The sequence below is a fragment of the Macrobrachium nipponense genome, chromosome 13 (genome assembly GCF_015104395.2).
Source record: "Macrobrachium nipponense isolate FS-2020 chromosome 13, ASM1510439v2, whole genome shotgun sequence".
NCBI lineage: Eukaryota > Metazoa > Arthropoda > Malacostraca > Decapoda > Palaemonidae > Macrobrachium > Macrobrachium nipponense.
The window spans coordinates 60785664-60801066 of NC_087206.1; the positions used below are offsets into that span (position 1 = coordinate 60785664).

Here is a 15403-nt window from a genome sequence, read left to right on the forward strand (position 1 = left end):
CTCTCTCTCTCTCTCTCTCTCTCTCTCTCTCTCTCTCAAGATTTTACATTTTTATATACTGGTAGCTACAGATAATCTTTAGAACGAGCCAAATGGGACATTACATTCCTCGTACGTTTCCCAGATAAGTGTGCAATAAGGCTGAAAGAAAATATCTGATATCAAAATAACTGAATAAATCTATATATAACCAAATAAATATAATACCAGGATCCTTAAACTGCCTGGTTTGTGGTCTTGAATTTTCTTTTGATCTGTTTTACTTAACTAATGAAGAGGAATAGAATTTTGATAGAATAACTTTCTTAACAAATATTCTTGTTCAAGGTCAGTTGACCCAGTTTATTTTAAATTCTTGTTTAAGAAAGCAGCTGAAGACGCCTTCATGTTTTTGCTTTGTGTGAATAGTCTGCAGTGAGCAGTTACGATCGGAATCCCATTTCCTGTGAGCCATAATGACTGTGTCTGGCGCTGAGGTTTTCAGTCATTTAATTCGAGGTATTTTAGTCCTCGTGAATACTGAGATGTAGTTTGACACTTGAATCAATATTTTTTAATCTGAGTATAGGAAACGAAACTATGTTAGTATTCATAGAATCATCAGAAATCTTTCTTATGAAAGGATGAAAAACGTCCATGAAGCCAGAGTTCATAAACCGGAGGGGCAGCAGGTTCGGTCGATCTTTCATACTACGTTCTTCCAAACGGTGGACTTCTCTGCCTTCACTCGGGCTTCCATGGCAACCTTGTCTCTTTATTATGAAACACTATGAAATATATAAGTATCGTTATCAGATTCATCGGTTCTTACTTCCAGTCGACGTACAGACAGTATGTTTGATTGTTTGCAATCAAATGGAAAGGACTCCGTTGTATCCATTTCATTCCTCATTTAAAACTAGGTTTCTTCTTCTTAGTACCTTCCTTGTTTCGTCATCGTAGAGCTTTAACTAGGTTATCAGATCAATGTGAAAATTTATCCGAGCAGTAAAGCCAATGCAATGAATTTCTCATTGCACTGTTGGACATTGATTGTTCCCTTTTTTTCTTCGTTTTCTTATGAATGTTAGATGGAAGTGCTGCAGCACTCGCCAGTTGCAAAACCATTGACGTTACCTACACGTTGTGCATAAACCAATCACAGGCACGACTACATGCAAAGGTACACACACATACACACACACACATATGTATATATATATATATGTGTGTGTGTGTATATATATATATATATATATATATATATATATATAATATATATATATATATATATATATATATATATATATATAAGCGAGAACCACAGGAAAATGACAGGCAGAAGTTCAGTACTGAAATTCTGCCAGTCATTTCCTGTAGTATTCATTTATATACTGAAGTCCCGTGGCATTAACCGTGATTTTTCAGCATATATATATATATATATTATATATATATATATATATATATATATATATATACATATATATATACATATATATACCATATATATATATATGTATATATATATGTATATATATATACGTGTGTGTGTGTGTATGTATGTATGTATGTATGTATGTACGTATGTATATGCATATATACATATAAATATATATAAAATAGATTAAGTCGAACTTCTCCTAGCAGGGGTAGTTTCAGATAAAAACCACAGCAGTTGGTGCCACATTCCAGAGCAGTTGATCGATCACCGTTACCCACTCTGTGTAATTCGCCTCTCAGACTCGAGTGTTCAGATTGTTTGATTGTTTCTCTGAATTGCTTTAGATCTTTGAGTGCCGCCCTAACACTGCATTTCTATGTGAAGTAGAACAAGAAAATGAGTTATCATTTTTGGATACGCAGATATGCAGGAGTGAAGTTGCATTGGAAACTCCTGTTTTTAGTGCAGTGCATAATATTGGATTCGGATTAAATTGCATCACTTTTAGATCAGCAATGTATAAATATCATTCTTTAGAATCTTTTTCAAGACCATAAGACTATAGTTCCGATTTTAAACTCTGCATTTTCTTTGCGTTCAAGAAAATATTTCTGTACTTTGACCGATATACATTACTAACAAAAAAGATGCCAAGTTATGTCAACTGCCTTACGTTGGACAAGATATTTATTGAGTTAGATAAAGTTACAAGAAATGCTTGAATATATTTCTAATAAATATTTCCGCTCTGCTTTTACAAATCCCTTTACTAAGAGATCACTAGTCAGGAAGAGACCGGCTCGTCCCACCGACCTGTATTCGATGTCGTTCATTATTTATTCATCTGTCGAGAGCACAGGTTTAGGTTACGTACGTGGAGCCACTTTTCAATGGGTTAGAGTTAGACCATTTAGGAGCTCTGTCGGGACAAGGTTTGGAGTAATTGTAATTGTAATTTAACTGAAATGTAATCAATTACAGAATTTCGTATAATTGTAATTGAAAATGAAATTATAGTATGTAGCTTTAATATAATTACTTGCAGAATTTCGTGATTATGGTTGTAATTGAAAATGAAATTAAAGTAAGTCATTAAAATGTAATTAATTACAGAATTTCGTGTAACTGTTATTGTAATTGAAAATAAAACCATAGTAAGTAACTGTAATTTAATTAATTACATGATGGTGTAATGTGTAATCTAATTAATTACAGGACGATGCAATTCTTAATCTAATTAACTACAGGATGATGTAATTTGTAATATGATTAATTACAGGATGATGTCATTTGTAATCTAATTAATTACAGGATGATGTAATTCGTAATCTAATTAATTACAGGATTATGTAATTTGTTATTTTATCAATTACAGGATAATGTAATTTGTAATTTAATTGCAATTATAAAACTGAAGTGGTAAGGGTCGGGCTCCATTGTGAGTGAGGGGTTGCTTATATGACTTAAATTTTCAGGTGCTAATAAATGCGTTTTTAGTATGACCTCTGCTCCCCTGCCACTTACGCTTCTGGAAATGAATTGTGAAACCCTGTTAGCTCGATTTGCTCGCCTCAATACACTGATTCTAGTGCCAGATCCCTCGTAATTGTAACTGTAACTGCAATTATATTTGTTGTAAGTAATTGTAATTGTAATGTAATTGATATTTCAAAATTTGATTACAATTGTAATTATAATCTAAATTTGTTAAAATTGTAATCATAATTGTAATATATTACTTCAAGTGTGATTACTCTAACCCTGATCAGAATATGATGTCTTTTTAAAACCACATTTCTTACAGAGTGGAAAAAAACGTTGTTGAACCAGGATCATCACTTCATGGTCCGTGATCCTATAACGCTGTCCTTTTCTTACGAGAATCGACTTCCTAGTCTTGTGAGTCATTGTTTGTCAGGAGAGTGAGACTAGGCGTGAATGACAATTTGTCTGGTGCGGCCATTAAGAGGGTCAGCTGTCGTTTGTCGTTTGTTTGCTTGCTGTTTAAACAAACGTATTAATTTCGTTTTTCTTTTTCCCTCATAGTTTTAATCGCTTTACTTTTATTTAGTCTTCAGATCCACTTTCTTTCCTCTTTCGTTTTTATTAGTTTTGTCTCTCCCATTTGGTTCATTTCAACTATAAGAGGAACATTCCTCTTAATTGCATTTGTAACAATTTTGATTACTTTTTGTAAATTTCAGAGTGATGGCTCGGCCATTAACCTCGAAAACTGGCTGATCTCGGTACTCTCCCTGACTAGGCCAATACTGTTTGTCAATTACACACACACACACACACACACACACACACACATATATATATATATATATATATTATATATATATATATATATATATATATATATATATATGTATATATGTGTATATTATATATATATATATATATATATATATATATATATACATATAATTATCACATCACCGTGATTCATATATATCATTCGAGCTACAAATGTCCTTTAATATCTTATTCGCTCTACCTTGGAATTGATATATTTTCATGTATGTACGAAGGGGAATTTTTAGTGATAATAATTTCGTCCCCTCATGGGATCGAACCACCGTCCAGTGGACGGGAACGAAATCAGGCCGACTTGATAACGTCACTTGTCCGTCCTGATTTCGTTCCCGTCCACTGGACGGTGGTTCGATCCCATGAAGGGACGAAAAATTCTTCCCCTTCGGTACATATATGAAAATATATCAAATTTCCGAGGGTTAGAGCGAATTAGATATTAAAGGACATTATTTGTCGCTCGAATGATATATATATAATATATATATATTATATATACCATATATATATTATATAATATATATATACATATGTACTTCTTATATGTGTGTATGTTCCTTTAGCATCTTACTACCACCTACAGTGCATGACTCAAGCAACCCTGGGCCTAACCAGTATTGAGACGGATGCAAACTGTTTCAGCAAAAGTACTTTGCTGTCAGTATCTTCTAATTACCTTAGGCCTCGTTTTTCTTTTAGCCCAGAGACAACAAAAAAAAAAAAGGTATTTTTACTACCTCTCTGTGACATTACTGAACGTTGCAGCAGAAGAACTTTTATCGTCTTTTTGCAGCAATTTCTGATTATATGGGAAAGAGAACAATCAAGAGGAAACAGCCATTTATTTAACTTTTGAACTTTCTTTTACTAAAAGGGAAACAGACAGACACACAGACTTATAGGGAATGCAAATACAAAAGAACACTACCAAAATTACCTGATTTTAGTGGTGTTATTATTTCTTCGTCACTTCAACTTTCGTAATAAAACGCTCCACAAAAGTTTTTTCGTAGTCAATGGTTTATCAGCACGAACATAATCTGTAGCTCCTAAAGATAAAGTTACATGTCAATACTGCATCCTAATAGAAAAAAATTTTTTTTTGTTCCTGCAAATACACTGCAGCCTCTTCCCTGACTTTAGATGGTAAGAAGCGAGGTTGACTATTGGTAGATATCTTATCTCCCCAGGGATAGCTGGAGGTATACCTCGCATTACCTCGCATTTAAGGCATAGTTTTTTCAATCCAGTGTACTTATCCTTTGCTCTAAATAGGTTCTCGAAATCACACCATTTGTGGGGTTTTTCCTGTTTTATTCCTGGTGAGTTACATCCATTTTGTCGCCAATATAATAATTAGGTTACCAAGTCCTCTACAATTATATTACCTGGTAGTTCAAACGGTCATGAAGAATTGTATATTAGCAAGCTTGCAGTATATGATATGAACGGCAAAAGAGCCGCTGATTCAACGAATTAAAAATCTCTGATTGCAAGTTATTTCATTGTCACTTCATTAAGTTGCGTAAAGATAAGTATTTGAAAAATCTGTAACCTTTTTGCCGAAAAAGTATGTTAAGTGTAAAAGCTGAACTTTTGCTTTATTTATTTAACTAGTTTTCCTCATGACAGAGTGGTGAAAATAAAAATATGCATAAATGTCCAGTTGAAAGATCAAGAACTTTCACCGCTGAGGTTGTACGAAAAGCCTGCGGCGACCAGTCAGTTTAGTTAGGAATCTTTTAAAAGAAATCCAGTTGATGCGCGTAAGAACAGATAAAGAAGTTGAATGAGCAGAGATCTGAAAAGCTTACATATGCAAGCTAATTTTGTTCCTAGATAAGACATGAGTGCTAAGTATCGGAAGTGCGCAGTGAGACCTTCAAATATTTCAGGAATTCTGTGTCCAGTGCACCACATGAAATAATATTTGTAGTTTCACAGATAACATTAAACTTTTTCTATTGTACCTGTGCAGAACACATAATCGTTTGAAGAGAAGAAAGCTACAACTATTCACTGATCAACCCCGATTCCATGAATTCTTCAAAAATTGCCAGAAATCTTGGTTTGAGCGTTGGGCTGGTCTCTATCTTTTCGTCTATATTAGCCCAAAACTCGTCGAGTATTTCCTCCATCTCTCCGTCAATCGTCGCACCATCTGGTAAATCACCGGATTCCAGGAGGACGGCTGGAATAGTCAAAACCGTAAAAAGTGCTCCGACGACATTGTTTTCGCGGAATTCTTCTGTGAGCTCTTCTTCGTTGAATGGCATCTCCAGTCCCGCGGCCTCAATAATCTCCTGGTAGGCGGCAGTATAAGTACCCATGAATTCTTCAAAGTGCTCCTTTCGCACTTCTTCAGTCAGACTTGTGTACATCAAGTAATTGAGATCATGAGCCAGGGAAGAATAACCGCAAGTTTCGAAGTCCAACAGCATTACTTCCTCTGGTTCCCCATCATCATTATACCTGAAAATTCACGGCTGCTTATTAGAAAATCGTATCTAGTGAAGTTATATCAGTATTGCTCGCTCTGCTCACCTATTCTAACCTATTTGGAGTTTCTTCCAAGTATCTGCACATTTCTCATCCCTTCAATCCTTCTTACTTCGCATATACTACATTTCTGTAAACAAGGTTTGGCTTTTTGTTTCCCCTCCAAATCTTTTACATACCCCTGCTTTACATAGTCTGTATCTCAACTCTACCTATCCTACCACTTGTTATATTTACTCCAAAATATTCACACCAATTAACAATTCCTACTCTTTCATGAAGCATACAAGTACTTATTGCTCCATGTTCAAGGTTTTCATTTATCCTCATTGACTTTAGTAATTACTTTTATCTCTTTCCTCTTACAAACCCTTTGCAACTGTTTAATCATTCACTAAAGCCTTATTTCACTATGACAAATCAACAGCCCCTTTACTTGTCCCACGAAGTTATCCCAATATCTCTCTCTGACCTTGTCTGGCTTATCTCATCGCTCAGTTTTTAAGGTATTAAACAGCCATAAAGATATACATAAACCATACTTGTCTGAACCCACTGTCACGCAAATCATTCTCTCCCATGTACTTATATTGATACAGTCTTTTCTTCATTACTAAAACTTTGTAGCATTTCTGACAAATCGCTTTTTCTTTTGCTTTCTGACTTTTCATATAACTTCTGGACCGAAAATAGCTGATTCTTTTACCCACTTCCATGTCTGAACTCACACAGATTATCCCTTATCGATCCATTTTCTCTCTCGCTTCCTTGATCAAATTTTTTGCCTCACAAATTCCTAGACATATTGGGTATCGTTGGGCCTTTGCAATTCTTGCAGTCATCTCCGTTACATTTACCACTATATAAATGACCAACGTTCCCTTCACCCCTTCCCTTGGCACATATCCCTTATACTCATATACCTTACACTCCCAGTCAGCCACTTACCTTATATCATTACTATTCCTTAACATCTCTTTTCCATTCTTTTGTCTTTTGACTTCCCTCCTGTTACACTTCTAAAAGTGTATCAGATTTACATTAACCCTTTCGCTCTTGTGCTACACTCAACAGCTCTTGAAAACTTCTATACTGTCGACGCAAGACCTGATTCACCTCAGAGGGTATTCCGATACTTGTATTGTTCCCATTTTCATTTGAATTTCTCTCATTTTTTTTATTTCCGTGTAAAACAACTTCCTTTCCCCCTCAAGTAGTTAATCAAACTCAGTATTTTTTTACCAGTTACACTCCAAGTTATGCTGGTAAAAAACGCAGTGTAAAAACCGAAGTAAGAAATATCAAATATAACATAGAGAGCACAGGAGTCAAAAAGGAGTTTAAAAATAAGAGAATGTTGTAGTCGATGAGGTAGCGTTAGGACTATTCATTTGATCAACAGTTCCTTTTATTTTTTCATTTTGTTCAATGTCTTATTCCAAGTTTGCAAAGATGTATATAATGCTAAAACTTAGTCATGTCTAGTGGTATTAAATCAAGTAATTACTTTGTTATGGAACCCCTAATAATATTTTTCCAGTGGCGCGTTGAAATTATTTTGGCAACATAGGATCATCTTATTAAAATGAAAAAATGTAAAATATTTCTTACCTGAAAAGACAGTTGTTGCTCCATAGACCGCCATGATTCACTGCTGCAAAGGCTTCCTTCTCTGCTGGCTTGCCAAGAATTTCAAAAGCCTGTGGTTTGAGACTTTCCAGCCAATTTACTGCCTTCTCATCCCCACCGGCCTTTTTCAGTATCTTTCAGCATGATCGAGTTGCCCATTGATCATTCCAACCAGCAGAGGATTTTCAGCAAAGCTTCCCCAGCTCTTCAGAATAGATTCATATTTTTCCCCTAGAGGTTCCTCAGATTTTTCTTGAAGAAGACGAGAGGCTGCGTGCAGTTTGGCAATCTCTCGGAGCACCAAAGTAGTGTGAGCGGCGTCTAAACTTTGTATTCGGTCGACCATCTTGAAGTCACGAGCTCTAAGGTCTTCATAGTATGCTTGCTCGGTCCCAGTTTCGAGATTCGCATGATAGAACTTAGGTATCTGCAGCGGTTCCTTTCCCGCTTCCTCAAGAGCTGCATTGAGCTCTGGGACTAATTCAGTATAGAACTTCACTTCTTTCTCAAAGAATGTGTGATTCAGTTCTTCAAAGCCCTCTAGTTTTTTACAGGGATTGACCTTTGCTATATAAACAACTTCATGTTCCTCATCCTCCAAGGTGTACTTGACCTCTATGCTGGTTACGTAGTTGGAATAGTTATCCCCTGGTTTGGTGAAATCGACGACTTCCCAGGAGGTCAGCTCGGCTTCCTCGCCTTTGTCGGCCTGAAGGCTTTGCTTCACCTCGTCCTCTGTTATCAGGCTTTTTGGATCGGTGTGGTGGTGCTCTTCATGATCATGATGTTCATGATGCTCATGTTCATGGTGATAGTGGTGATGGTACGAGTAATGAGGGTGTTTGTGATACACTGAAAATCAGAAGAGGAAGAAGAAGTTTATATTAAAGAGCTACCAGATGGTCATCATGCTGTTATCAAGACTAAATTCTTATATAAATTCAGTTATGAAAATGCTAATAACTCTCCTTTCACTTGAAGACGAGATTGGTTTTATATATTGATTTCTTTGAATAAAATATGCAGCAGACTACGACAAGAACCGCTTACCTACAACGCAAAAAATGAACAATGATTCGGTCTCATGGTATTGATTATGCATTAGCTTAGGATGATATATCATTCAGAGTTCATGCTTCGCTTATGTTAGCAAAACACAACAATTGAGAAAAAGAAATCCATCACTAACGCACACGCTAAGAGTATATAGTCTGAAGCTATTTCAGTCTGTCACTAAAGGATGGTGTGAAATACCATCTCGTTTAAGCGTCGGTGATGTAATTCACTTTTACATCCTGAAAACCCTATAAAGTCACGAAGGACTAAGTTTTAAGGAACGGGACATCTAGATTTCCAGGATTAGAGTCATTCTAACGTCACAACAAAGAGGCTTCATACTATAATTTTCCCGTTGAGCGAAAAGAAGACGCAAGTGGTAGCCACGGTCTCGGTATATAAGTATGTAATAGTATATATATATATATATTATATTATATATATATATATATATATAATATATATATATATACCATAGACCGTGGTAGTAGCCAACTGTGGATCAGGTCCACGAGTGGGTAGTGCCCAAAAAAATTAATTTCGTCAGAGCTTTGGATTAGTCATTGCTTCAGCACTACAGCCTTCCGGTTTTGAACTTGAGTTCTCTTACTTTCCTCTGGTATTTTATTGTCATCTATTGTTTAACTTTTTATTGCCTCTCTTTTCTCTATCCTTTCATTCATTCACAACATTCTGTTCGGTAGAAGTATGATCTGCAAACCGTCTCGTTCCGTTCAAATATATGTACATAATGAACAAGAATAATGATAATAAGGATAAGAAAAGGTAAGAACCAATAACAACATGGTGGTTTTTTCTAGAAAAGCTGAATGTCAACTAGATATTGAGAATTTTCTTGTTGCATAAGAAATGTCTAAAGATTGAGGGTCAATTTTTAATCTTGCTTCAAAGGTGGAGCAGTACACTTAATTTGTTTTATATTTGAATTACGATTCAAGCCTGATCTACGAACAAGGAAAAATAGACTGGACAGTCGAAGTCAGTAATGCAAGAGATGATTTAAGAATACATATCACTCTTTCGTAAGTATTCTCCTGAAAAATTTATTTCTTTGTATGATGAAAATACCGGAATGAATATAGCTGTTTGTATGGAGGTCTGTCGATGTAAGAAAAGTGTACTGATGCATTACGCATGTGATGCTAAACAGACCTCTGGAAATGATGCAAGTTGAAATTATGGAACAACATAGGTTAGGTTAGGTTAGGTTAATTAATTGTTAATGATTGGTTTCATTAAACGTCAGCTCTCCTCGTTGTCAGTCGTCTGATTCAAAGGAAACTTCTGAATCGAAACCTTCATTAGTTTTGGTTCCGAGATCTGTATCAGTAGTGTTTTACTAGAATTGCTGACCGGTTTTTCTCTCTCTTATCTTTTATCTATTAATCATCTGAGCTTCCATTTTCCAGCAAATGCAGTCCACATATAAATCATCTCCTTTTGGGAGACAGCAATAAAAGAACCACAAATTACTTTTACACAGTAGGGGACCATTTAAATGAAATTAAATCTGAACTTTTCGCCTGGAAGTATCGAATTATTAGGTCAGGCTACTTTAGTACACAACGGGAACGTTTGGAAATTCTTTTAAGACTCTGGAACTGGTCATGACTGAAGGCCAGTTTTGTGTGTTGCATGTTACATGTTAATTAATATATCATATGCGGATCTATTGAAAGAGACATTTTGCAAGAACGCAGAATATTACTCGACACGGAAAGTTATCTCTTCAAAAGAAATAAAAGAGAAAATCATTATAATCGCTTCAAAGACAAAACGTGGGTTTTATTGACATGAACAAGACGACATGTTTCGTCATCCATTCTTTTCTATGTATACAGTAAGTTGGAATTACTTTAACTATTATCAGATTAATCTTTGTTAATTTAGATAAAAACAGCATAAAAGATCGATTTAGGTTATCTAGACCTTTTGAACCTTAACTTCAAACTAGACGTCACTTCCGTCGTTCATTTAAAGGAAAACTCAGATTTGTCTTTCTTTTTTGCCCATTTAAAGAAATGCCCAGTTCTATTTATCTGCCATGCGCCACAATAAGGGGTTCTGACCCTAACAAGCAAGGTTAAATTAATGTTAATCAGGAAAAAATTATAGGTATCACAGTCTTCCATCAGATAATGAAAATAGAGCATTGGCCTAAGATGATCCTCCTGGCATATTGGAACTTGGTTAAAAGTCATTGGAATAGAGTGTGACCTAATTGCTCACCCCCTACGTCACACAGTCCTTGACAAAAACATGACTGAACTTTTCATTAAGATCAATTACTAAGTACCATTAAGTAACCTTCTCCTGAAAAGGTTGTAGGATTGGTGCCACAGGCCCTGTGGTAACAGTTACATTGATGCAATGAGGGTTCGTTGTCGCCATAGTCATGTCACTTGGGTCAGTTACAATACCATCAAGACGTCCTTTATTGGAGTCCTTCAATAACTGTTACAGTATTATCATTACTTGTTTCATGGGAGTCTTTTGTAACTCTTACAATGAAGCATGGCTGTCTTGCAAGCGATGCTAAAATAGAAAACTAGAGGATTCGGATATTAAAATAATTGCATACGTTGTTAGAATGGATAATAATAGATAGGTAAATTGCAGAGTGGTGCGCAAAGTCTCCCTTTTCATTATCCATCCCAGCCATAAGTTCTCAATGTCCTTACAGAAAATCTCAGTGCTCTAGATGCATGAGTCAGAACAGAAAATCCTGAGCCCACACTACAAGTAATGGTAACCCATTTGACTATATTAGGTCTTGATAATGACGACGAGAAATTGAATGTGTTGATGGTGATCTTTTACTTGGCCCTTTGATCTTCTTATACAATATAAAGCAAAATAAAGGGATCCCTTTTCCTTTCTCTAGCAACTATTAATGTAATTATATAATTTTTCTCCATCTACAGGAAATCCATTGCTGAATGATTTAGTCATCAAAGCTTCTTCATGATTTGCCAAAGCATGTCATGAATGTCGTAAAAAACACGATTGGCACTGAATAGGAAGAGGCTGGAGCCCTCAAAACGTTGGTCCTTTTTGAAACCAAAAACAAAATATCTCAAATGAAATCATTTAAAATTTATGGATAGATTAGTAGGTGAAAAACAATCTAACCACTGGTATTATTAATATTTTCGAAAGCGAAACGTGTTCATCCCCTTGAAACAGCATGCAACTTGGTAAACTTTGCTATTGCATAAATTGAGATCTACAGGAAGAGACAAAAATACATTAGCATTAAACCAGACATTTTAAAACTGATAACGCTTAAAATCTGCCTACTTTGAAATCAGACCCATTAGAATCACAAAAGAACCGTCCCCTAACCCAGTAAATGTAAGCTAAGATCGCAAAACAACAAGGCGTGATCCGACCTCCAGCTTACTCAGGGCTCTTGCAAGATTTTCCCCTTGCGCATAAGATGCAATCATTATATTCCTAACTTAACGTAACTAATACTCATAGTCACTACTACTCATACTAACAACAAGGATCAAATAAAAAGGACTCAAAATAAGCACGTTCATATATTCTCAGTTATAAGTCGAAAGACAAAATAACTAAACAGAAATATAGTCTCTAGATTCAGCATATCAAATCAATTAAAACGTGCTAAAATCTATGGCTAGATATACCGTTGTATTGTTTTACCAACGGAAAAAAATATGCGATATCTTATTAGAAGCAATTTTTCTGTATTTTAACATCCTCATTCTTTATTTTTTACATTTTCATTCTAATAATTAATCATAAATATCCTATTCTAAAATTTATGTATCTGTAGCTCAACGTAAAACATATTTTTCAAACCTTTTTAGGCTTTCCTTCCCCCACCCAACCAACAACAACATGAACAACAAAGTAGTTTGTAGGCTTACTCCCCGAGTAAGCAAAAATATCTGTCGAGAAAATCAGGATTGCTTCATCTCCGTATATCTCATTAACAAAGCACCAAGTTATTTTATAAACAATACCACCGGTAAAGCGATAAAAAACTTGCTACATAATTATACAGTGGGCCTTAGTGTCAGCGAATCTCGTTTGGCTTTTACCTGTGATATAATATAAGGGACTTCTTTATGGCCACCGTACCTTCAGAGAATCAGAGAAGTTACTCAAATCGTAATAAAAAGAAATGCCCCCACAGTCTATTCTAATGTGTAATAAAGCAAAGTATCAGATGTTCTCAAGAAAATGTATACTGCTCACATGAATTAGAAAAGAATTCTGTCTACCTTAATTAACAATGGATGGTGTGAGACTACTTGATAAGGGGACTCTATTTTTTTCAAGTTACTCAAAATCAGAAGAGGCACTAAGTACAAGAACTCTTAATCAATATTAACATCTTACAAAAAATAACTCCTACACGAATACATTAACATAAATGGACTGAAGACAACTGAGGTCGATTTATTTCCAACATACTTGCGTCAAGTTCCGAGAGCAATGTTCCACCGGTCAGTAGGGCTTGGGCAAAGGCGAAGTGTGTGTGCAAGTCCTCCACGAATCCACGCTCGACTGAGGGCAAGAATTCCTCGAGGCTAATATTATATTCGAAAAAAGGTTTTCTGTGACGGATATGACGACCTGTATTGGGGATTGAGGGGGTTTGGGCTGGCTGGGGGGGGGGGGGGGGAATTACCTGGTTTAGCCCCAAACGCAATGCTATCAATAACCATGTCTCTCTCTCTCTCTCTCTATCTCTCTCTCTCTCTCTTCTCTCTCTCTCTCTCTGAGCGTATGTGTCTTATGCGAATAATTCACTTCAACACTCCAGCGACATTGATTACGCGGTTTGTAGTTTTCTTAAGCATTGGCATTGCCAGAATAAAAAATTATTTTAGGTCTGTCATGAGAACCTGTAAACCAAGAACTCTGTATAACTGTATACTATCCTTACAACTTATTCGATATATATATATATATATATATCTATATATATATTAATATATTATATATATGTATATATATATATATATATACATATAAATCTCTGTCCCATACAAGAGTGAATAACTTTTTATATTCGTAATATTAAGTTACCGATAACTTTTCATACCGAATTTACTATACCTTGGGAATAACCTGCAACCAAGGTGAATTATAGTTAATAACTGTGTCTGTGCCAGCCAGGATTCAAACAGTGGTCTGGTTTAGAAGCAATGATAGACAGTGACTTTGACCACCCAGTTATCAACATATATATATATATATATATATATATATATATATATATATATATATATATATGTGTGTGTGTGCGCTTGTGAGTGTCTACATTGAGCTACAAGTTTCCACTAAAATCCAATTCGCTCTACCTCGGAAATAATATATTTTCCTATATGTTAACCTAAGGGGAATTTTTTAGTTGTTAATAATCTCGTCCTCTAGTGGTTCGAACTAGCACATAGAGGAGGAATCAGGACTGCAGTGACGCCCTAACCGACCAGGCCAACAAGTGAGGACATTTGTAGATTAATGCTCGTACATGAATCAAAGTGATGTGATAAAAATTCATATATATATATATATATATATATTATATATATATATATATATAGATATATATATAGTATATATATATAGATATATATCTATATATATCTATATATATATATATATCTATATATATATATATATATATATATATATAGATATATATATCTATATATATACTATATATATATATATATATATAATATCAAATTTCTTTCGCAGTTACTATATTTGTGGTTAATGCAGTCTACTTAAAAAGGTTTTTCTTCCCTATGTTGTTACTGATGGTAGAAACGTTTGTGCTCTAAAAACACAGGTAAACAATTTGTTACATGGACCACTGTTTCACCAGGATACTGCAGGCGTCCACAGAAAGTTACTACATAGCATGGTTTGTTGTTGTTTGGTTTGAATTGAGTCTACATTTTGCCAATACTGCCCTTGCCCTGATGTGGCCTGTAAGTATTTCCATACGAGGTTCACCTCTGAGTACCTTCAATTATATAGGAGTGTTTGTTAATTTTTCGATTTCAGTGTAGAGGTAGTGTCTGACACCGATTGTCCTGTAAACAAGTAAACAATAGAACAAAATGGTTTATAGTAAATTCATTTTCAAGAAGATGCGTTTTTAGCAGTTTTGTTTTCTTTAGTACATCACTGTGAGTAATGCATTTTCTATAAATAAGGGGCTGAAGAGGATAGGAGGCTTGATATTTATATCTGGACTCTGCCATAGTAACCTTTTTCTTTGTTACAGGTCAGCTACTGTTGTGCCAGAAATCTTCCCTGATGAAGAGGAAGAAGTGGAAAATGATTCCTAAGCAGGCACTGAAGAAGCAGAAGAATACCGAACCAAAATGGAGGAGACTGAGGACAACAGCCAATGTCCTCTCTCAGTCTTCAGCCACACTATTCCAGTTACTTTGGCCAGCCTGTTTG

At 35.3% G+C, this 15403-nt stretch overlaps 1 protein-coding gene across 1 annotated transcript in view; it reads right to left on the reverse strand.

The window, feature by feature from the left end:
• Positions 1-5035: 5035 nt before the first annotated feature.
• LOC135225349 (uncharacterized) overlaps positions 5036-15403 on the reverse strand; it is a 29623-nt gene continuing 19255 nt past the window's right edge. Inside the window, exons 3-5 of the mRNA XM_064264683.1 lie at positions 8172-8722; positions 7853-8004; positions 5036-6214 (exon numbers count right to left, since the gene is read on the reverse strand). Coding sequence (XP_064120753.1) covers positions 5755-6214; positions 7853-8004; positions 8172-8722 — 1163 coding nt within the window. The 3' untranslated portion in view covers positions 5036-5754. The remainder of the gene's footprint in view (positions 6215-7852; positions 8005-8171; positions 8723-15403) is intronic.